Here is a 23,717-nt window from a genome sequence, read left to right on the forward strand (position 1 = left end):
AAGTATACCGATTTTAGAAAAAGGGCAAGTTATCAGTAATATACGGAACCTAAGATTTTTCCATTTTTTCAGTTTTAGACTCTTTACAAGTTATCAGCAGTTTCAAAACCTTGGAACAATCAGGCTACAAGTTAAAGAGAACTAACATAGTGCGGAAATTGATAACGATCTTTCCAAACAAGTACAACTTTACTAACATTTACGTTACTAACCTGATTAGAACCAGCATCAAAACTATCAGGAAGAAATTCTAGGTGGCGAATGGCTCGAACTTTGGTGGGCATCTGGATAATTCTAAATACCTGTTTGGCTTCCAAGCACCACAAATGAAGATGGTTCGATTTGCCCCCAGCAGCCAGGATTTGGCCATCTCTGTATTTAAAAAGGTGAGAAAGTAAGACTAGATGAATTATTTATAGCAGCACTGTCCAATCTGATCCAATATGATGAGAAAAATGTTCTGTATCTATGCTGTCCAATGTAGTCACTACTAGCCACATGTGATTATTGAGAACTAAAATGTGGCTAGCGTTTCTGAGGAAATTAATTCTTGATTTTATTTAATTTTTATTAATTTAAATAGTCCCAGGTATCCCGTGGCTACCATATAGGAAAACTCAGGTTTACAGTAGATTTTTTTTTTTTTTCCACCTATTGTGCTAAGATACCAGCTTAACAAATATCTGTTTGATGACTTGACTGGGAGTTTCTGAGCAACATTTATATTTTATAGCATAATCTCAAAGACACTTACTACTAACCAACTTTCTGTATTTCACATATGACTGTACTGAACTGATAACAGCATTGCTATATGAAAAACCAAAAAGCCCAAACTTTTTTCCTGCCAAAGAAAGCTACTTTATGTTTAAAAGGTACAGAAAGAATAAGCTGGATTGATTTGCAAGGCTGATGCTCATTCATTCACAAAGGATTATAAAGTGTCTACTATAAGCTAGGTTTCACTCCAGGTGCCAGGGACACAGTGGTGAACAAGAAGACAGGTAAGATCCCTGCTCTCAGGGGATTTTCAGTCTAGAGGAAGGTAAAGAAACAAATAAATGAACTTGATATCAGCTGTTAAGTTCTTTAAAGAACTCTAAAACGAGGTAATGTTACAGAGCTGGCAAAGGAGGAAGATCTACTACATAAATGATGTGAATGGGCCAGTCACAGGGTGACTTGGAGAAAGAATTCCACGCTGGTCAGTATTCCTGACTGGCCAGAAGAAAAATGTTGAGATAGGTGTAAATAACAAAGAGAAGCCACACTCAAGTGTGGCTGCAACACAGTAAGAGGAAATAAGATGAGAAAAGAGAGGGAGGCCTAGACCAGAGGACAAAAGATCTCAGGGACATGGCAGGGAGTTGGATTTTCTAAGAGCAGTGGAAAGTCTTTTACGGGAGTTCAATAGGGAAATGACATGATCTGACTTAATGATTTGAGAAGACCACTCTATCTGCTTTGTAGACACTGACTTTAGGAAATGAGACTGAAAACAGGGAGACCAAATAAGGGAGCTATTACAGTAGCCTGAAAAAGACTACGATAGTTTGGACTGGGGTAATAGCTGTAGCAATGGACAAAGGAAAGTAGACCAATTCAAGATACCATTTGTAGAGTTGATGGGATTTACTGATAACTCAGAAGAAGAGGGTGAGAGAAAGAGAGGAAATAACATCCATTAATATCTGGAAACAATGACCAACCCACCCACAGTGAGAACCTAGCACCCAGATTAAGTGTCAATGTATCATTTCTCACAAAAATAAACCCACACCCTTTAGAGAAATGGCTGATTCCATTTTGGGACAGGAAATACACAAGATAAGACTGGAACATCTTGTTGGACCAGAGAGAATGAGAACTATCACAGACAACCGGGGTTGTATCAAAAGGGTTCGTTCAAAGCCGACCTGGAGAGGATCCCACTGGTCAAAGATGAGAGACCTGGAGCGTCACTAAGAATAATAACTTCAATGGCTCAAATCATGTCAACTGTGTTTAAGTCCATGAGCTTACAAAGATTAAAGACAAAAAACTTCATCGGCCACCTTTGAAGATGCCAAAAAATCAATCCATTAGTTTGGTGAAAAACATTTTTTTTTTAAAATAGGAAGAAATCCAGCATTTATCCTGCCTTTCCTTTACAAACTGTACAGTAAAGTAACCAAAGAGTTGAGAGGCAGTTTCTTCCTTTTTTTTTTTTTTTTTTAATTTTTATGGTGTATAGTTGATGAGAGGAAGTTTCTTTCTATAGAAGGTTTTGGTTAATAAGGGAGAAGGAAAGACAGAGTCAGAATAGCACCATTTGCTAACCCCCAATGCAACACACGATATCTAGGTAATGATCATCAATGGCCACTAATATCACAAAAGAAAGAGTTCTGTGCTCCTCTTGATGAAGGTACACAAACCGCCTACAATGTCTACAAACCAGATCAAGATCTAGCCTCCAATTTATAGGAAATATAGGTGTAACCAGTTTATAGTAAATATAGACGAGAGAAGATCACATTAAACAGCATCACCGGGATGCAAAGAGCAAAATCCAGAATGTAGAAAACTACAGGACAAATGACCAGTTCTTTAACAAATAAACTGCAAGGAAAATACAAGAAGAGAGCTATACCAACCGAGGCAACGTGTGAACCTTATTTTGCTCCTGACTTGAACAAACCAACCATAAAAAATAATTATTAGACAAATCAGGGAAATATGAATAACTAGATATATGATATTATATTATGAATTTTTAAAAGTCTGATGATAGTACCATGGTTATGTTTCAAAAAGGGCCCTATCCTTTAGAGATACACGCTGAAATACTTACGCATGAAATGATACACTTGGGCTTTGCTTTATGACAGTGCAGTAGAGAAATGGTAGGTAGAGTAATAGACAAAGTAGGAGTGGCTATTAGTTAACGCTTATTATAGCTAACGAGAGTGCTAGCCTTGAGATCTCATGTACTTTTATATTTTTGTGTACATTTTCCACAATAAGTAAAAAACTTATTACCATATCTTAGATCATATCTAAGTTTGAAGGAAACTTTTGCTTATAGGACAATAAAATACTGAATGAAAATTTATAAAATTTCCCTGGAAGTTAAATTTCATAAAAATCCTTAGTGTCTTAAAGAGGACATTACCTGGTCACAGCAAACACTTTGTATAATATACTAGAGCTTTCGGGTGGAGCTGGTAATTGATATTTGCAAACAAGAGTATCACATTCCCAGGCGAAGATGGAATTATCTTTAAAACAACTCAGGATGGTATTAGTTAGTGGTAGAAAGAAAACCTAAAGAGGAAGAAAAAAAGTTATTGTTCATATAAGGATCATACAGTCCTCTTCAAATTCAAAATTTACAAGTAGTTAGTTTTTCTGTCTTAAAATTATTTTTTCTTAAAATGGAGAAAAATACATTTACAACATATGACAGGGGAGAAAACTGATATTTTTACATACTATTATAAACTAAAAAGAAAAGGTAAACTCCTTTAAACAAAAAACAGGTGACTATAATGACTAGGCTATTCATAAAATACTAGGTAACAATTTAAAATATTTAACCTTATAAAAGATTCAAATGAAAATAAGATACCATGTTATGTGTATCAAATTTATTTTAAAATAATGCACACACATACATATACACAAACTATACATATATTAACATACGTATTATATTTATAAGGTATATACTAATATAAATGCTATATTGAGTACTAACTACAGATAAGTGTTAAAAAATATTAAATGTTGGTGAAAGTATAGATAAAAGCACTGTCATACACTGCTGCTGATAGTAAAAACTGGTTAAAGATACTGTCTAACAGCTCAACAACCTTAAAAATCTCTCTCTTCTGAACTAGTCAATCTGCTTCTAAGAGTTAATCCTTTGGGGAAAAAATCAGCAAAATGCTTTAAGATAAATGTGTATAAATGTTTGCTAAGCATTATTTGTAAAAGTAAAAAGTTGAAAACAAATACATGATATTTTATTAGATTCAATTTATTTAATGGACAGATGAGACTGAAATTGGTAGTGAAGTTGAAAATACCATTTTATTCTAATTTCTATTTTTCTATTGCATAAGCAGTAAGCAATGCTTACTTTTGATAATATAAAATTTTTATTAAAGTTGACCAATATTTTCTCATAAGAGTTTCAATGGCCTCAAATATAATTTTATGTGTCATTTGTGTAAAACACACAAAGTGAGGTAGGAAAGGAAGCAAAGAAGGAAAGAAAATGAAAAAAATTCAGTGTCTTAAGGACAAATATTCCTACTTATCCTCTCAAAATACTGGGTTGGCCAAAAAGTTCTTTTGGTTTTAAGTAAAAATAAAAGACACATTTTTCATTTTCACCAAGAACTTTATTGAACAACATATTCATTAACCAAATGAACTTTCTGGCCAATCCAATAACACCCCAGAAACAGCTTGAGACATTTCACACGGTTTGATCATTAGTTAGAGCTCTAGCTATTTATTCTTTTTTTCCCTTATTTTTTCCTCAATATAGCTTTGGTCTTATATTTCACTCCTCTTTTTTTATATATATATATATATATTTATTTATTTATTTATGGCTGTGTTGGGTCTTCGTTTCTGTGTGAGGGCTTTCTCCAGTTGTGGCAAGCGGGGGCCACTCTTCATTGCGGTGGGCAGGCCTCTCACTATCGCGGCCTCTCTTGTTGCTGAGCGCAGGCTCAGTAGTTGTGGCTCACGGGCCTAGTTGCTCCGCGGCATGTGGGATCTTCCCAGACCAGGGCTCGAACCTGTGTCCCCTGCATTGGCAGGCAGATTCTCAACCACTGAGCCACCAGGGAAGCCCATCACTCCTCTTTTGAATTACAGAATAATTATAATTTCTTTATACATATGTCTGCCCACAGGAAATCGACCCAGGGACTCTATGCATGGGACCCCATACACTGTGGACAAAATTGAGCAAAAGGTGTCATCCTTCACAGCTGCCTTGGGATGAAGACCCTTGGTTGGTTTCTGAGAGGGCAGACATCTTGTCTATTTTGTTTATTTTTGTGTAGTCAGTGCTGAGCACAATGACAGGAATGTAGTAAAGGTGCTCAACAGTATTTGTTGAATAAATGAATGAACGAACCCTTTTCTGAGTTGTACAGTATATGTATGTCCATCTTTAACAGTTAGTGCTGAGTTCCAGGTATTTATTCTTTCCCATCCAGACCAGCCTTAACTGCGTTATAGCTTATTGTAACACTTTACATTTGAACGTATCTTGTTGCTTCTACTGGTGTGTCTTTACAAGCTTTATTATTATTATTATTTTTTTTGCGGTACGCAGGCCTCTCGCTGGTGTGGCCTCTCCCGCTGCGGAGCACAGGCTCCGGACGCACAGGCTCAGTGGCCACGGCTCACGGGCCCAGCCGCTCTGCGGCACGTGGGATCTTCCCGGACCGGGGCACAAACCCGTGTCCCCTGCATCGACAGGCAGACTCTCAACCACTGCGCCACCAGGGAAGCCCCAGCTTTATTATTTTTAAAATATGTGACTTTCTGTGTTGGCAAGAGAGAGGGGCAGGGACTCACAGAGGAGGCAGGGCACCTTTAAGGATTTGTTACCTCTTATTCCTACCCCTGATCTATCACACACCTTCACAATTTTACTGGTGTCAGAGGGAGTGCTACATTCCTCGGGGATGAAGTGTTCAGTGTCTACAGCACTGGATTGGAGCGTCTCTGAGTATTCAGAATCTGGATATAACCGTCATCACAGTAATGAGAGAGAGCTGTCCTGGGGAAAAGCAGCATGAACACTGCATCTACCACGGCTTTCCCCAGTGTTACAAAAATAACGGGTCAATAAGGCATCTACGTGAAATACCGTAGCCTTGCAACGAATTTGTGTTATTGTCACCCAGCCTATTAGGAAATGATTCTAATAGTTAACGACATTACTATAAGAATTTTAGGGAATTGTAAATATATATATATTTATATATATATTACACATATATACTAGTATCTGTTTTTTGATAATAGTGCTAAAAATACATACATACACACATATAAAATATACTATGGAACATACTGGTTAATTAGAACACTCTACTAAGAACTAAAGCTAATAAGACAATAAAAAATGGTAACTCAGCTACATCAGGTGCTGATGCCCTTGCCTGACCCAACTCCTCCTCACTTCTGTCCTGAGCTCACTCTGTCAAAGACAATCTGGTAGGTCTTTTGCCAGTTTCATTATGTTAAGAAGATTTGTAATATGAAGGTCATACAGAAAGAATCTGCAGTGAATACATTATAATCTATAATGAATGCCCTAAAACACTGTTTCAAATCTTATGTCAAAAAAAGTGACTTGAGGGGGCTTCCCTGGTGGCGCAGTGGTTGAGAGTCCGCCTGCCGATGCAGGGGACACGGGTTCGTGCCCCGGTCTGGGAGGGTCCCACGTGCCGCGGAGCGGCTGGGCCCGTGAGCCATGGCCGCTGAGCCTGCGCGTCCGGAGCCTGTGCTCTGCAGCGGGAGAGGCCACAACAGTGAGAGGCCCACGTACCGCAAAAAAAAAAAAAAAAAAAGTGACTTGAAATTTTTATTATAATTAGCAATATTTTTCTAGAAAAGTAATAAAGTTTATTCCTACTGGGAGAAGCAAAAGCTTAAAAGTTAATGAACATCAGCTGCTATTTTGAGGCACAGCTGTGACAGATTGTTGCCAACATGATTATTCATTACTAGATTTGTGATTTTAATTGCCAGATTTCAATGATTATAAAATTGTTCCTAATGAATCATGTCATTATTAATATAGTGTCATCTCCTGACAAACATAAAATGCTTAGAAGAAACTTCAAAAGCAGTAACAAAATATACTCTTTGGAGGGTTGGCTGCAGTTTTTCCTCACAAAATATGAAAATCCTGGCCTTCCCAATTCACTTTTGAGAGGTATGTGAGTCCTTTCCGAAGTTTAAAGAGTTCAGGATAGTAATAACAGAAAGTTAAGGTCAAATGTACCATTCAGCAAAAATTTAGTGAGCGCCCATTGTATACAGAGACTAAGTTCGGTAACACACTATTTAATGTTTTCTGATACCCATCACAAAACCTTTTCTGATACATACTGAACGACAGTAATTAGAAATCTCAGGATTTGTTCCAAAATCTTTAACTAAAGAGCTAAATATCTTACCTCCAAGTATCAAAAAAAGAATCAAAATTTCCTAATTTGAAGAAATGTAATTGGTCTGCCTGAGAGGCAGTATGGCGTAATGGAATGACTTCAGAGTGAAACAAGCTTCGGTTCAAAACTGCAACTCTTTCATAAACTATGTGACACTTTCTGAAGTGCAGTTTCCCCAATTGTAAAATGAGAATAATAGTATCTACCTTTTAGGATTATTTAAGCTTAAAAATAACAAAACAAAGTGTTAAGTACATAGTAAGGACTCAACAATTGGTATCTATTACTATTAGTGTTAATTACCGCTATTGCTGGGTACAAAAATCAGTGGAAAGAGGATGGAGTGGTAAGTTCTCTAAAAACATTTTGAAATCAAAGGTCTGTAGTTCCTTATCTGAAACCTTTAGGGACAGATGTGTTCCAGAATTCAGAATTATTTCCAATTTGAGAACGGTAATACAATGCCTGTTCTGTAATATTATGTAGAGCCCCCAGTGACCTGGAGCAACACTCCATACTCAAACGTACTAATATTTCAGCCTCATGTCAATTTAGTTCAGATTTTGCTGCTAGATGAATTCCAATCAGATTTTGCCACAAAATGAGTTATTAAAAAACATCTGGGTTTTTGAGTTGCTAATAAGGGATTGTGCATCTATTTAATATAGTTCAAAAGAAAAAGAATACATTTCCCTTATAGCTTTTTAAGATATGTAATTGCACTGAGATAATCTCATAATAAAGCTAGATAATAGATAACAATAATAAATAATAACATTAATGACAATCTAGAAATAGCAGCTGCAGCTAACTTGTACTAAGCACTTCTATAAACAAGCATCGTGCTAAGTGCTTTGCATAGATTATCACATTCAGTCCAGAAACTAACCCTGAGGTAAACACGATTACTATTTTCATCTTACACACAAGGTAAACAGCTTGTCAAAAATGTTTAACGTGAATCTACTCAAGACTTTAGACCTAAATTCAAGTTTACAACAAACACAGGTGAGAGAACCAGTTAAATGACATGAGGAAACAGACAAATCCAGAATGTGGGGCATTTTCCAACACAACTAACTGGCCTGGTCTCTCAAAAAAAAAAAAAAAAGAAAAATTCATGTTATGGGAAAAAAAGAGAAAGGTAGGAGACCATTTTAGGTTAAGAGAGCCATCATAAAATGAAACCCATAGAATCATGTGTCACCACGTGTCATCAAGGGAAAAAAAAATCACAAAACTTTTATTTAAAATATAAAATCAGGGACTTCCCTGGTGGCACAGTGGTTAAGAATCCACCTGCCAATGCAGGAGACATGGGTTCGATCCCTAGTCCAGGAAGATCTCACATGCCGCAGAGCAACTAAGCCCGTGTGCCACAACTACTGAGCCCGCATGCCACAACTATTGAAGCCTGCTTGCCTAGAGCCCATGCTCCACAACAAGAGAAGCCATCACAATGAGAAGCCTGTGCACCACAATGAAAGAGTAGCCCTCACTCGCAGCAACAAAGACCCAGCACAGCCAAAAATAAATAAATAAATTTATATAAAAAAATAAAGTATAAAAGCAGAAACTGCAATAAAACTACAGGTGTAATAAAAATTTGATAAGAATAAAACTTTTACTTTAAGATTAGTTTATAACTATTTCCTATTTTCAACAGAATAAGCCAGGAGTGACAACCACCTGACTCATCTCCAGTCCTTGTATGGTGCAGGAGAGAATGGCTTTTACATTTTAAAATTATTTCATTTCAGATGGTTATGTAAGTACACACATAATATCCTCAATTTTGCTCTTGGCCAGCAAAAGCAAAAATGTTTACTAGCTGGTGTTTCGAGGAAAAGTTTGCTGGTAACTTATAGACTATGATGTTCTATTATTTTAGAGTATACTTAAATGTATACTGCATACTGTATTCACATTTACTACATTTAATTTTATTCTCTTATCACAAACATTTGGAATCCTATTCTTTAAACTAAAATGTCTGAACGACCAAGGCAAGGCTAAAATTGGCAACTATTCCATGTATACTAATTCTAATTTCATGGTGAAAAGAACAGATGGTTTTTATGTCATTGTTTCATGACTGTTTCCACTGTGGGTTCAACTTTCAATGTTCTCTACCTCAGAATTTAAAATTCAATTTAAGTATTAAAGCAGTTAAAGAATAAAAGACCTACCAAGGCATTTGGCCTAAATACCTGATGAGTAATCTGGCTATAGCTTTTATCTTTTTTAAATTATTAAGATCTCTGAGATTTCCGTGGAGACTACAAAATAAATTTTTGGTTGACATGCACTGCTAGCTGTTCATGTTAATAACCAAGAAACTAAAGCAATACTGCATGTATAATATAACCTGAAGCAAAATAATTAAATGGGAGATGCAGACAATTCTGAAAATAGCATTTAGCTAATAAAATAGAAGAAAAAAAGAAAACCTTAAAAGCAAAAGAAATGAATTTTTAAAAAAGTGATATATGTGTACAATGGAATACTGATCAGCAATAAAAGGAACAAACTACTGATACATACAACAGCATGGATGAATCTCAAAAACATGATGCTGAATGAGAAAAGCTTTTACACATACCATTACTGACCAGCTCTACTTACGTGAAATTTTAGAACAGATAAAACTAACCTACGGTGGAAAAACATCAGAGGAATCCTTACCTGGGAAGGGATATAATGTAACTTCCTGGGATGATGGTAATAATAGGTCTGCACATGTTACAAAAGTGTTATGTATTTGCCGAAACTTAATAAATGAATACTTAAAGATTTGTGCATTATACACAAATTTTACATCAACAAATACTGAACTCAATTAAATGTAGTTAATTAAATGCAGGCTTAAAGCATGGATGGGCAAGCGCTGATGTCTGCAATTTACTTTAAAATGCAAAGAAAAAGGGCTTCCCTGGTGGTGCAGTGGTTGAGAGTCCGCCTGCCGATGCAGGGCACACGGGTTTGTGCCCTGGTCCGGGAAGATCCCACATGCCGCAGAGCGGCTGGGCCCGTGAGCCATGGCCGCTGAGCCTGTGCGTCCGGAGCCTGCTTATTTATTAAATATTATTTAATAAATAAATAATATTATTTATTATTGTTATATATTATCTGTGAGCCGTTGCGTGCTCCGCAACGGGAGAGGCCACAACAGTGAGAGGCCCGCGTACAGCAAAAAAAAAAAAAAAAAAAAAAATGCATAAAAAGAAAAAAGATGAGTTAATAAACAGAGGAACAGAAAGATGGATAGATCCATCATATAGTTTACTAACATGTAAGTACAGTATAGTATAGTAGGATCTAGACCATGGGTGTACATGTGTTCACTGTGAAATTCTTGTATATATATATAAAATCTGCTATATATTTGAAATTTTTCATAATTGGGTTAAGAAATAAAATGAAATCAACCAGCTAAGTAAAAACTAACACCTAACTAAAGTTGAAGTTACACACTATAATAATAATTAAAAAAAAAAAAGGTTTGCTTGTTGCTGAGTTATGAAGGCATAGCTAAGTGGGACAAAGCGAACCATTACTTATAATACCTATATTCTGCTGATCAAGAAACTAGCCTGAGAAGCACAACAGACCAAGATGTGTCCCCCTTCACTGACCTTTTGTATACCCACAGACTGGAGAATATTCAGCTTTCTTTTTCTTTGAAAGGTATCCAAGTCCCATAGCTGTGCTGTATCAGAAGAAGTAGTGATGGCGTATCTCCCGGATGCGTGCACAGAGATCGAGAACACCGACGATTCATGTCCTCTCATCCAGCTAACTAGCTCCTTGGTGACTGTGGGAAAAAGGAAAACAGATATACAGGTCAAACCCTATATTTCATCCGAGAACTGATTCAGTTGATGGCTAGGGATTATATGAGGTCCCTCCATCTCCGTTAACATCTAAAAAGAATGGAAGCCGGTGGCTGGTCGATGAAGTGCACCGTAGGACATGTTAGTAACATGTGTAACACCGAGGTTGGAGGAGAGGAGGCCGAAAGAGGGTTTAAGAACAGCCTTGAATGTGACGTGATGGAGTCTGGGCTTTCTCTTGAAATAGTTTTACGCAGAAGAATACCATATCTGGTCTGTTTCAGACAGCACTTTGAAGATATGATGGATATACTAGAAAGAGGAAGAGATTACAAAATGACTAGTTTATCTGTTGCTGTAATAACCCAGGCAGGAGATAAGGAGGGTCTATACTAAGAACGCGGCAATGGAGAAAGGAACAAACTCAAGAGCTACAAAAGAAATATCAAAGGACTCAGTGATTAAATGGATGTGTTGAGACAAAAGAGGAGGTGAGACTCCAGTGGCTCTGGTTTAGTTACATAAGCAGGTGGTGATTCTACTTCCTGACATAAATACACAAGGAGGGACAGACTTAGCAGTGGGAGAAGAGGTAAGAAATTTGATCTTTTACATTGATTTGGTGTGTGTACGTGTGTGTGTGTGACACACAAGCAGAGAAAACAGTCTGGTAGAGAAAACACCAAAAACTCTTCATAATAATTATCAATGGGTAATAAAATTACAGTGATTTTTACTTTCTCTTTACATTTTTCTGTGTCTCTAAGTTTTCTATAATAGGCATGGTATACTTTTAGGGTCATATTTTTTTCCTCCAGAAAGATGGAGGTGGGGAGAACAGTCAGAAAGCAAGATGTAAATCTGGGAAACATTAAGACACAAAGTAGGTCAAAACTGAAGACAGAGGAACAGATAAACCCTTGGGAAGGGAGGAGTGGTTTCCAAACGCCAGTCTGAAGTCTGGCATTACTTAATGCTCAATTTTTCACTGGCCTTCAGTGAAATGAGAAAAGGATAACGTAATGAGTTTTTCACAAAGCCAAATTTAAAGTACTACCTTTAAAAAAAAAAAAGTACTACCTTTTAATCTATTGTATCCTTCTAAGTTTTTATGTTTTAAAAAAAAATCCCTTGCTGGGCTTTCCTGGTGGCTCAGTGGTTGAGAGTCCGCCTGCCGATGCAGGGGACACGGGTTCGTGCCCCGGTCCGGGAGGATCCCACATGCCGCGGAGCGGCTGGGCCCGTGAGCCATGGCCGCTGAGCCTGCGCATCCGGAGCCTGTGCTCCGCAACGGGAGAGACCACAACAGTGAGAGGCCTGCGTACCGCAAAAAAAAAAAAAAAAACCCCTAGTTTTATGAAATGAAGTTATATTGTTTTTTTCCAATGTCAATCAGCAAAATTAAAAATTGACTACCTATGTTGGTTCCTCTACTTTTTCTTTTTAATTGGGTCAAATACCCAAAAGTCTAGGAACCACTAAAAGAACCCAGAAAAGCAAGAGTCAGAAAAGTAGAACCAAGAGAGGTAACAGCAGAAAACTAAGAAAGTAACCCGAAGTGTTAAAAGCTATAGAGAAACAAAATGAAAAGGATAAAGAGGAATTACACAATCAGAGGTTACTGAAGACCTTGGAGATAGAAGTCTTGGAAGCCTGGGTGGGGGGACTAAGAGTCAGAAGCCATCGATGGATGCTGTGAAGAAGCAGGATTTGGCAGCAAAGAAAGGGAGGTAGTTGGGGAAGTAGAGACGGTATCTGAGGAAGGGGCTTGGTTAAGAGGGGTTTCCATAAGACAGAAGACACTATAAAAAGATAAAACTAAGATGAGAGGAGGAGAGAATGGATAAAATCCAAGGAAAGCAATCACACAGGAGTTTAAAGACTTAGTTTTCCAGAATTTCAGTGACAGCAGTGTTTGTAATATCAAAAATTGGTAACAGTTTAAAGTCCATCAATAGGTAAAAGGCTAAACGATTATGGTATTACGAACATTTATAGAGTATGATTACTGAGTACTGATCTTAAATATATAAAATTTTCATGAGGTAAGGACGTGATTCCACCAAACAATATATATAGAATGATCATATATTTGTTAGAGTATAAAAAAGGTATATGCATAGAAAACAGATTGGAAAGATCAGTCCCTGTTATAAAAACAGACTGTGTCTCTGGGCATTACTGCAGGATGAGTGCCTTTTCTTCCTGCGTGTGCGGGGAGAGGGTACCAGTGATTAAGAGCCGGGACCCTGCAGCTTGACTCCCAGATTAGGAATCCTGGCTCCACCGCTTACCAAGCTGTGGGAACTTAGTCAAGTTACTTCTGTGCCTCAATTTCCTCATCTGCAAAACGGGCATAACAAGAATATCCATCTCTGTGGGTTATTATGATGGGTAAAATTAATTAATATGTATAAAATCATAGAACCGTACCTGGCAAGGAGTGAACACTAAATAAGTGTTAGCTATCACTATTACTACCATTCTTATTATTGTTTATAATTTTTCTAAATATTAGAATACATAGGTTACATTAATAACAAGAAAAAACAATGCAGTTGAGATTTTTTTTCTTAATAAGTTCAGTTTACAGAACTCTAAGTTCTCTATTAAAAAATATAATGTGGTATAAAATACATAGATTATATTTAAAAAGTGTTTATTCTTGTACCTGTGTAGTAAGGAATTTGGCCTTCAAAGAGAGGTATGGCCTTTGTCCAGGCTCCAAGAAGGCAACCTCTAAACCCTTGGAATTACTCCAGTGGTAGGAGTGTCTTTGTTATTTGTGGTAGGTCCCTGGACAACAGCAGATGGTTTATGCTAAGGAGAGAACCTCAGAGTGGGGACTGGCCACACCAGAAAGACCAACCATGCGAGTGACTGGAAGGTTGGGGCTTTTGGCCACATGATGTCAGCCCAACCTCCAGAGAAGAGGAGGGCTGGACACTGAGTTTAAAATCCAGTGGGCAATAATCCAGTCATGCCTGTGTTATGGAGCCTCAATAAAAACTCTGGAAGTCAGAGCCTGGGTGACTTTTCCGGTGTGGCAGTACTCGGTGCGGATGGCCACACACGGATGCCAGGAGGGTAATGTGTCCCTGGGGACAATGGAAGCTTCCCTTTTGTGAGCCTCCCAGATTCCACCCTATGCGTCTCTTCCTTTGGCTAGTTTTAATTTGTATCCTTTCGCTACATCAAGACTATAACCAGAAGCATAGTGCTCCCCTGAATTCTGTGAGTCATTCTAGTGAACTCCCAAACCTAGGGGAAGTTGTGGGGAACCCTGAGTTTGTAGTCTGTTGATCTGATGTGAGGATGGCCCCGGGACCCCCAAACCTGTGGCTAGTGTCTGAAGTGAGGGTCATCGGGTGGGGTCTGATCCCTCAGACTACAGAGATCAGCCAACTCCCTGCAGTATTTCTGTCTGCATTTCACTCTGCTTCAAAAGAGAGACAGGACTTCTTACCTGTATCGAAACACTTAATAGAATAATCAGCTAACGCCACAAGGAATTCAGACTTCCTATGAAGGTTAAAGGCCAGAGCTGTGCAAGCTTGCGATGTTCGCTGAACAAGATTAAACCTGTGAAGAGATTACTGCGTTAGTATCAGAAATTCTTCCAATAATTGTAAAATTTCACATTGGAGGGGTCCTTAGAGATGAAGAAAATGAAACCCAGAAAAATGAGCTCCCATCTTGGCAGAACAAAAACAGATTACGAAGAGTGCTACCTGCTATGTGAAGGAGTCTGGATTTTATACACAGAATGGGAAGCCATCAGGAATTTTTGAGCACAGCAGAATCGTGGTCAGGCATGTCTTTCAGAAAGAGGGTTCTGGCAGAGATGGCAGATGCACAGGGGGACAAGAAGAGATGATTAAGAAAGCCACTACAGAGACTCTCAACCAGAGTTACGGGTATAAAAAGGAAATGACGAATAGGAGAGGTCAAGTGGAGAAAGGCCTGCTGATGCATGGAACATGGGGTGAAGAGGGAGGAATCAGGAATTCCTCACACGTGAAATGAAGGTAAGAAAAGACGTCTCGTAAGGTTGTTGTGATAGTGAAATGAAATAATATCTGATGATTAAATGAAATAATGTATGTTAAGTACTTAGCAGAGTACTGGGCACCTAGCCAGAGTTTCATTTACTAAAAAATGAAGGTTTCAAACTTAGGCAAAAAAGGAACCCACGTGGGGGTAGGAAACAATCATTCTGGTTTTAAACATGAAGAGTTTAAGGCCCTTGAAAAGGATTTGGCGCCGTGCTGTCCAAAAGAAATGGAATGCAGGCCACATGCATCATTTAAAATTTTCTAGGAGCCACATAAAAAAAGTAAAAAGAAACATATGAAATTAATCTTAACATATTTAACTTAATTCATTGTGTATCTAAAATATTACCATTTTAACATTTCATTGATAAAAAACTGTTGTAGATATTTTACATTTTTTTTTCATAGTAAGTCTTCAAAACCCATCTCAACTTGGACTAGCCGCCTCTCAAGGGCTAAAGAGCTCCATGCAAGTTGGTGCCCACCGCATCAGACAGTCCAACCTAGAAGCTCCTCACTGGGTGGCAGAAGCAGGTCTGAGTTAACAATGTTACGTGGCAGCTGAAGTCTGAGGCTTGATGGTGATAAGATTATTAAAGAGAATACCTAGAATATGGAAGGAGGCAGGCCAGGGACAGATGCCCAAATAGAAATGAGAAGAGACCACTGGATTAGGCGGTTAGGAAGAGGGAGCCCACTGCAGTGGGCTTTAGAATCAGACAGGCCTGATTTCAAGTCACGGCTACGCCACTTACACCTCTGCCCCGATGTGAATATTTACAGAGAGAAAAGGGACAGTGGACTGAAGAAAAAGAGAGGAATACTCATGGTGCAAAGTCCCAAGGGCGGCCATAGAAGATAGAGATTAGGGCTGGAAGAAATTAGGATCACCTATTTCCACAGATGAAGTGGCAAAGAGTTATGGATGGCTGAACTTACAGATATATTTGAGGTTCCCTTGAGAAGAAAGGGAAGCTCGAGGGCGTCTATTTTCTCATGAATTAGGAGGCTAGGCAGTCAGAATAAGAGTAGAGTCTGAACATACGGAATCACGGAAATTGGTAAAAGTTTGGAATATTCAGAGAAGAATGGGAAAAGTAAATGACAATAGATACAAGCAAATGAAGTACTAGCATCACTGATGCTGAAGTTCATTACTCTGTAATGGAGTCAATCAACAATTATTTTTATTTTGTTTAGTCTGTTATTTTCTTTAGTGGGAGCAAAGAAGAGACAGGTGTATTGATTTAAGATTGGGAACCGGCTGGGTAGGTTAGCAAGAATAAAGGGTGGGAAAACTGTGACTATTATTTTTTTGGTAAGGAGTAGAAACAATGATTAACAGATTTCTACCTAGTAAATCACAGATAGATAAATCATATATGACCTCTTCCTTCCCTGAACCATTTGAGAATAAGTTACTGAGATCACGTTTCCCACAGACAAGGAAATTCTCCTATATAATCATAATATAACCATCAAAATTAGAAAATTACATTTATATATTACTACCATCTAATCCCCAGACCCCAGTTTTGCCCACTGTCCTAATAATGTCCTTTGCAGCAACGGGACCAGTCCAGGTCCAAGCCTTGACCTGCCATGTGTCTAGGCTCCCTCCGTCTGGAACAGTCTTCAGTCTTTCCACAACTTTCACGACCTTGACCCTTATGAAGATCACAAGCCAGTCTTGTTCTACAACGCCCTTAATCCAGCTTTGCCTGCTGATTCTACTGAATAGACTCAGGTTACCTGTCTTTGGTAGACAGGACTATCAGAGAAGCAACACTGTGGTCTTACCACTGCACTCTATAAGGTGGCACACAAACTGATTTGTCCCACTACTGGTTAATTTAATTTTAATCATTTGATAAGGTGGTGCTGGCCAGGTTTCTTCACTGTAAAATTACTCTTTTTTTCCTCTTTAATTAATAAATACTTTGTGGGGAGGTACTTTGCGACTATGCAAATATCCATTCTCATTAAACTGTTTGTTGATTACAGCATGAATTCACGAATTTCTGTTTTATTCAGTGGATTATGACCCATCACTATCAATTATTTTGAAATGCAAATTGTCTCCAATCTGCCCAGAGAGAGCTCCTTCAAGCTGACGTTTATGTCTTTTTGACACATCCCCGTCATTCTCTGAACAAGTCCTTCTTTCTGGCTACAGAGTGTTCCAGGCTCATCTTGTACTCTCACTGCCTCCATCCTGAAACTGGCTATCTCTGCAAGGATCCCTGATTTCTTGTAATAGAGAGTGATATTTAGAAAAGAACTGGGCACTAGGTATATTCGTTACTACTGCGGTGTTACTGCTCCCAGGTCCTATGCGTGAACAAAGCTAGGAAATATATGTACATATAATTCATTCACTTTCTCATACACACACCTCTGTTCATTTCTGTCTGTCTATACATGCTCAAAACCAGGAGTTCACACAGATATACCCAATTACAATCCAGTTCCACAGGGTTCAGTCGAGTATTCTCCCTTTCCAGGTTTGTAATTCCCCTTTCCAATAGTGAGGAATCTGGCCCCCATCATCCTCAGTCTATTTACTCATTTGACCAAACCTCCCCTCTTTCCCATGATTGCCCTGCCCCCAGGCAGACACGTTGTGACTCTCTGGCTGGGCTAACACAGTTTTCCCTCCCATCCACCCACCCTCACTGCACAGATGCCTGCCTTAATCAATCCCACCTAATTGCTTTTTCACTAATTGTCCGGCAAAGGAAGAGAAGACGAGGAAGAGTAAGGATCAATTCTTTAAAACTCCTAGATCTAGTATACTGACAATAATGTACAAAGGAAACTGTGTTCTTTCTAAACAATTAACAGACATTAACTGATAAATTAGCAATAATAAAATTTTAAATTTAAGGGAAAAGAAGCTACTAGAGATGCTGTTAAAACCAGAACTTTAATTCTCTGAAAAAGTAATCCAACCATTTTATCTTTCTATTCTTTCTCACGTTATTCTACCAACACTTATGACAGAGTTTTACAAAGTGCCTGAAATACAGTAAGAACTTAATAAATCTTTCCGAATGAATAATTAATAGCAGGTACTAAAATAGTCAAGGAGTTAATTACTTGGTAAATAGCCAGAGTATCTGCTCACCTGTTTCCATACAAGTCAAAAACATAGATATTTCCTTGATGGTCCCCAGCAATTAAAGAATCACCTGAGCTATCAAAAGCCACATTCAAAAATCGTAAAACTTTGGGCAGGTAGTCAGAAGTGTTGTGAATGATGTTCACTATGATTCTGTCAAAAAAAACAAAAACAAGAACCATTAAATTCTATGTCAAGCATTACTTGTTGTCATGAAAACCATGGATTTTGTAGCATGCCTCACTAATGTTGAAGTTTTCTGCCTACCCCGTCTTCCCTCTCCTATTGCTGCGGCTCCTCTGCCTCTCCTAGAAGCAACCCTACAAGGATTTCTGAAAACTGTCCTGGAAGTTATTGTCAAAGTAGCTACCATTCATTTATTTATCAAATAGCTGAAAACCCAGGCTGTCAGACACTGAACAAGCCAGGAGCTAAGAGAAGTTGACAGACAGGAGCCCTGCCCTCAGGAAGCTTTCAGTTTAGTAGTAAAGACAGACACTAAAAAATATAAACACACACATGAAGAGATTTATAAACTGTGATTAAGTCACAGACAACAGGATATGATAAGAAAATGTATTTCTGATTGAGTAGTTGAATTGTTACATCAAGCAACAGACCCATGATAAAAACAATGAAGTAATTAGTGACAAGTAGAGAGTTTTATATAAATCACAAGCTACCACATGTAAGAAAAAATTCAATTCAATATCCTAACTTTAAGATATCCTAATGAGATTTTGTTTTTGTGATTACAGAACGTTCCAAGTGTACACGAGTTTTATTTTTAGGTATATTTGTCTAAAGCTATTATTTTTTGAGAGGAAGATCATGTACCATGTATCTGCTGAAAAGAAAACTGTTATAAAACTTGTAGCACAAATTAACTAACTCTTTAAAATAATGTATGTGTTTATATTTGGGTCATGAAGACCAGAAAAGTCCCATTCTCTCCTGCAACAAGTTTTCAAATCATGAAATTTTTTATCTTAATTGACTTTCTACGAATTTGAATTTTAATATTTGAAACATCTGCCTCATTATCACTTCATTTAAAAAACACTACATTGAATTAAGTATATCAAACATTTTCTACAGCGTATCTAAAAATAAGGCTTTCAGACCCATTGGGTGAAACAGTACACTTATTTTTAATCTAGTCCCTGACAAAGATTCTTGGCTTGACCAAACTTTAGTCAGGTTCCCAAACCTTCTCCTAGGCCCTTCTGTGCACTCCCTTATGAAATCTACTTTTAGCAAGAATGCTGCTTAGTCAGTTTAATCAGAACCCCCCTACCCTCAATACTACTTTCCTTGACATCAGATGGGTTCCTCATTCTCCACCATCTCCCAAATGATGTCTGATCACCTTGGCCTGTCTTCAGCAGGAATCCTGTGAGGTAGATTTAGCCAGAACTCCCTTAACCCCAGATGTTTTCTCTTAGTAATTTTCCATCCAGCGACCCCTCCCACCCTTCTCCTTGGCTATAGCTTCCCACTTGCCCAGGCTGTATTCAGAACTGAGCCCAGTTCTACCCTGTGGTCTTGTTTCCTCTATTGCAACAGTCCTGAATACAGTCTGTTTTTACGTTAACTACTGTCCAGCTCTGGTTTTTGTTTGACATTCCCAAAGGGGGATGGGGGGGGATAAATGTATTGAAATAATAAGTAACAACATCAAAATGTTCCCTGGCAATTAAGCTCAGACCAAGCAAACGACTTTTCCCTCCAGTCTTTTTTCTGTAACATTTATTATGTGTCTGGATTACATGATCACTGTTCAAAATACGGAAAATACAGAAAAACACTAATAATTTGATTATAACCCTATCATCATGATATAATCACATTTAATAGCAAAATTCTGTCCTTCTGATTTTTCATATAAATCACACACGCAAATATTTAAAACGGATTTTCAATTGCTCACAATTTGCCTGATAGAGTTCCTCAGTCCTTAAACATAGTAAAAACATCAAATATTTACTGAACACCAAGATGCATGAGACACTAATTCCCTAAGACAATCTTGCTGTTAAGTATGATTTTCACTTACAGCCTAAGAGATTAACTTGCCCAAGGTCACAGAGCTAGTGAGTGGACATTTACTTCAACTAAAGTGCATCTGACTCCGCAGTCAATGCTCCTTGCTTCTCTCAACACCATAACAATGGGTTTTATTGAACAGAAAGAAAGCTATGTTTTAATGGAAGAAACAAATGAGGATATTTGCACACAAACTCGTTTCTTTCATTTTTTGAATCTTGCATGTGTATCTAGATATTTTATAACAGCAAGAAAGAGAATTATTGTGGGTTGGCATAACTTTTACAACATTTAGAGAACGTGAGAAGTAAGGGTGCTATTTACATAAACTCCAAATTTGAAAATGAAAACCTCTACTGAAGTACCCCTATTCTAGATAAAATGTTTACTCAATGGAGTTGACGGGACAGCAGTATTGTTAGGGGACTGATAGCAACCAGAAACCAAAGAAACTAATGGTACAATGTGCAGCAGTGTGCTTTGGGCATGTGTAGTTGGCACTGATTTGTTGAGGAGCAAGCAAAGGATCAACAGAAAAATCATGAGAACAAGAAACACACTGCAATATGAGTGCAAGTGAGGCAACAAAGTCCACGGGATCCGAAGGAATTAGAAGCAATAAGGTTAATCTGTGTGCAGCAACTGGAACCAAGATGGTACCACTTTGGGACAAAGGCTTCCATTAAAGTCACCCAGGAGCCTCAAACAGGACAGGTACCTGGGAACTGAATGAAAAGAAGAGTTGGGGAGGGAGGGATGAATGGGCAGGGCAACGGCAATTTTTAGGGCAGTGAGAATACTTTGTATGAGACCGTAATGGTGGATGAGTCATTATACATTTGTCCAAACCTACAGAATGTAGAACACCAAGACTGAATCCTAACCTTAACTGTGGAATTTGGGTAATAATGATGCCTTCATGCAGGTTCATCAATTGCAACAAATATCTAGTGGAGAATATTAATAAGGGGCAGGCTAGGCATGTGTGGGAGCAGGGGGTATAAGGGAAATCTCTGTACCTTCCTCTCGATTTTGCTGTGAACCTAAAACTGTCCTAAAGAAATAAAGTTTATCAAAAAAAAAAAAAAAAAAGCAGCAGCAACTATAGCCTTACCAGAAAGAGTGCCCTACCTTGTAAACCGCAACCCCTTCCTCCACCACTATCATCACCATACACGTTAATACGTAAACTCCAAGAGAACCAGAAGTTTGTTTTGGTCCACAGCTGTCCCTCAGCGCTTAGAAGCTTGGCACATAGTAAGTGCTCATCAAATAGTCGATGAGCGAATGCTTGCCTGAATACAAACAATGATTCAAGGATGGATAAACTGCGGCATTTGGAAGGGGGAGAAATGCATTGTTCTCCTCCTCCCGCATCAGTTCCTCCTCCTGAGTTCTTTCCCAGCTGGAATAACTATCGAGTATTTACTGAGCATCAACTGCGTGCCAGGAATACTACAGGGATTCTGTGTTAATTAAGGCAGGCAGTCCTGGTACTCACCAGAAACTCAAATTCCCTGGCATAAACCAGGACCTCCCGCTCCACGTTGATCCTAATGAGACCCCGTCCCCAGGACTGGGAAGGGGGGTCTCTAAGGATCATGAAACTCAGGGCACTTGGGTTGCTCGAGGTCACCCAACCCAGGTATCCGGGGCAGGATCAGAGTCAGGACCCGAACCTCCATCCGGCCCCCGCAACCCTTCCTGAGATCCTCCCCAACAGCCCCTCCAACGCCTCGCCAAAGCCGCGGACCCGCCCCTCGCCGGCGGCCATCCCCCTCCACAGAGCGCGCCTCCCGCCGCGGCCTTTACCCGTCCCGAGTGGCCGGGGATGGTTTGCGGTGCCATATCTTGCCGCTCTCCTTGTTGCCCAGGTTTATGCTCTGCATATCGCAGTCCACGCGCGACCGCCGCCTATCCAGCGGACAACGGTCCCGGCGCCTTTCCGGCACGCCCCGCGCTTCCTGCCCGGGAAACTTGAGCGCCGGCCGTGGCTGCCCGTATCCCCGCCGACCGTACCAAGAGCGCGCAGGCCGCCGACCGGACGGCGCTAAACCCCGCCCAGACGACCCCTCCCGCTCAGGCCAATGGAATCAGCCTACGACCTTCTCCCTTAGACTCCGCCCCCTTTCGCGGTCCGTTCTCCCCTCCCCACCCCCCCAAAACCTTCTGGGAATCGTAGTTTTCTGCAGGTGTAACCTGGCGCGCGGAATCGGCTTGGGATTTCTGCTTTCTGGGGGCCTCGCTGGGTTTTAGGCGTTCAACGGAAGCAATAAAAGTGATTTTTCCCCAGGGCCCCCAGATCCCGTTTCACGTTGCGTTTAGGGATTGAGGAGTTGTACAGACAACTAATAGAGAAGCAAGGACCCAAATGCATTGAGAATTGAAGGGTTCCTTTTATAGAACATTCGGGTTCAAAAAAGAACCTTGATGGAGTCCACTCTTCTTGGCCTTTTCATCATCGTCATGAATGTTGTTTTAATTCCGTAGTCTAACAAGAGGCTCCAGTATTATGGCGTCGGATCCACCAGTCATGCACCGGTAAAGCAATGTCATCAACAACCAGTTGCGTTGACGCCAGAGAAATTCTTTTTGGTAAATATTTACTTAGAACTTGTATAGTGCTTACTAGGTATCAAACATTCTTCTAAGTGCTTTAGGACTATTAACTCATTTAAGTTTTTTAATCCTCATAACAAACCTACAACATTGGTAATACTGTCACCTTCATCTTTAGTGCTTTATGAGGTAGTGTATTGGTTTGCTGAGGCTTTGTGCCACAAACTTGGTGGCTAAAACAACAGAAATTTATTCTCTCACAGTTCTGGAGGCCGGAGTCTGAATCAAAGTGTTGGCAGGTCACTCCCTCCAGAGGCCCTAGGGAAGATTACTTCACCTCTTCCACCTTCTGGTGGTTGCTGGCTTCCTTGGCGTGGGACCACATCACTCCATTCTCTGCCTGCAACTTCACCAAGCCTTGTCTTTTCCTCTAATCTCTGTCTCAAATCTCCCTTTGCTTTTCTCTTATAAGAACACCTGTCCTTGGATTTAGGGCCCACCTGGATAATCTAGGATAATCTCCTCATTTCAAGATCCTTAACTTACTTACACCTGCAAAGACCCATTTTCCAAATAAGGTAAGATTCACACGTTCTGGGCATTACTCCCTGGGTATATATTTCCGGGGTCCACCATTCAACCCACTACGGGTAGAAAAATGACTTTTTACAAAATTATATGACCATGATATTTAAAAAGCGCAAACTCTAGCAGAAATACAAAACGCTCACAAAAATTTAGCAGTGTGGATTTTTAAACTTTTTTTTTTTTTTTGCGGTACGCGGGCCTCTCACTGTTGTGGCCTCTCCCGTTGCGGAGCACAGGCTCCGGACGCGTAGGCTCAGCGGCCGCGGCTCACGGGCCCAGCCGCTCCGCGGCATGTGGGATCTTCTCGGACCGGGGCACAAACCCGTGT

General features: G+C 39.4%; 1 protein-coding gene across 3 annotated transcripts in view; it reads right to left on the bottom strand.

The window, feature by feature from the left end:
- The window catches only part of TBC1D31 (TBC1 domain family member 31), a 61,213-nt gene extending 38,937 nt beyond the window's left edge, over positions 1-22,276 (bottom strand). For 2 of the 3 annotated variants that reach the window (XM_067711365.1, XM_067711366.1), the window contains exons 1-6: positions 22,055-22,276; positions 18,203-18,349; positions 14,487-14,602; positions 10,823-11,001; positions 3,155-3,306; positions 213-372 (exon numbers count right to left, since the gene is read on the bottom strand). In XM_067711365.1, the coding sequence (XP_067567466.1) occupies positions 213-372; positions 3,155-3,306; positions 10,823-11,001; positions 14,487-14,602; positions 18,203-18,349; positions 22,055-22,131 (831 nt within the window). In that variant the 5' untranslated portion in view covers positions 22,132-22,276. The remainder of the gene's footprint in view (positions 1-212; positions 373-3,154; positions 3,307-10,822; positions 11,002-14,486; positions 14,603-18,202; positions 18,350-22,054) is intronic. The other variant, XM_067711364.1, reaches the window with a different exon arrangement.
- Positions 22,277-23,717: the final 1,441 nt, after the last annotated feature.

This window comes from Pseudorca crassidens, chromosome 17 (genome assembly GCF_039906515.1).
Source record: "Pseudorca crassidens isolate mPseCra1 chromosome 17, mPseCra1.hap1, whole genome shotgun sequence".
Taxonomy (NCBI): domain Eukaryota; kingdom Metazoa; phylum Chordata; class Mammalia; order Artiodactyla; family Delphinidae; genus Pseudorca; species Pseudorca crassidens.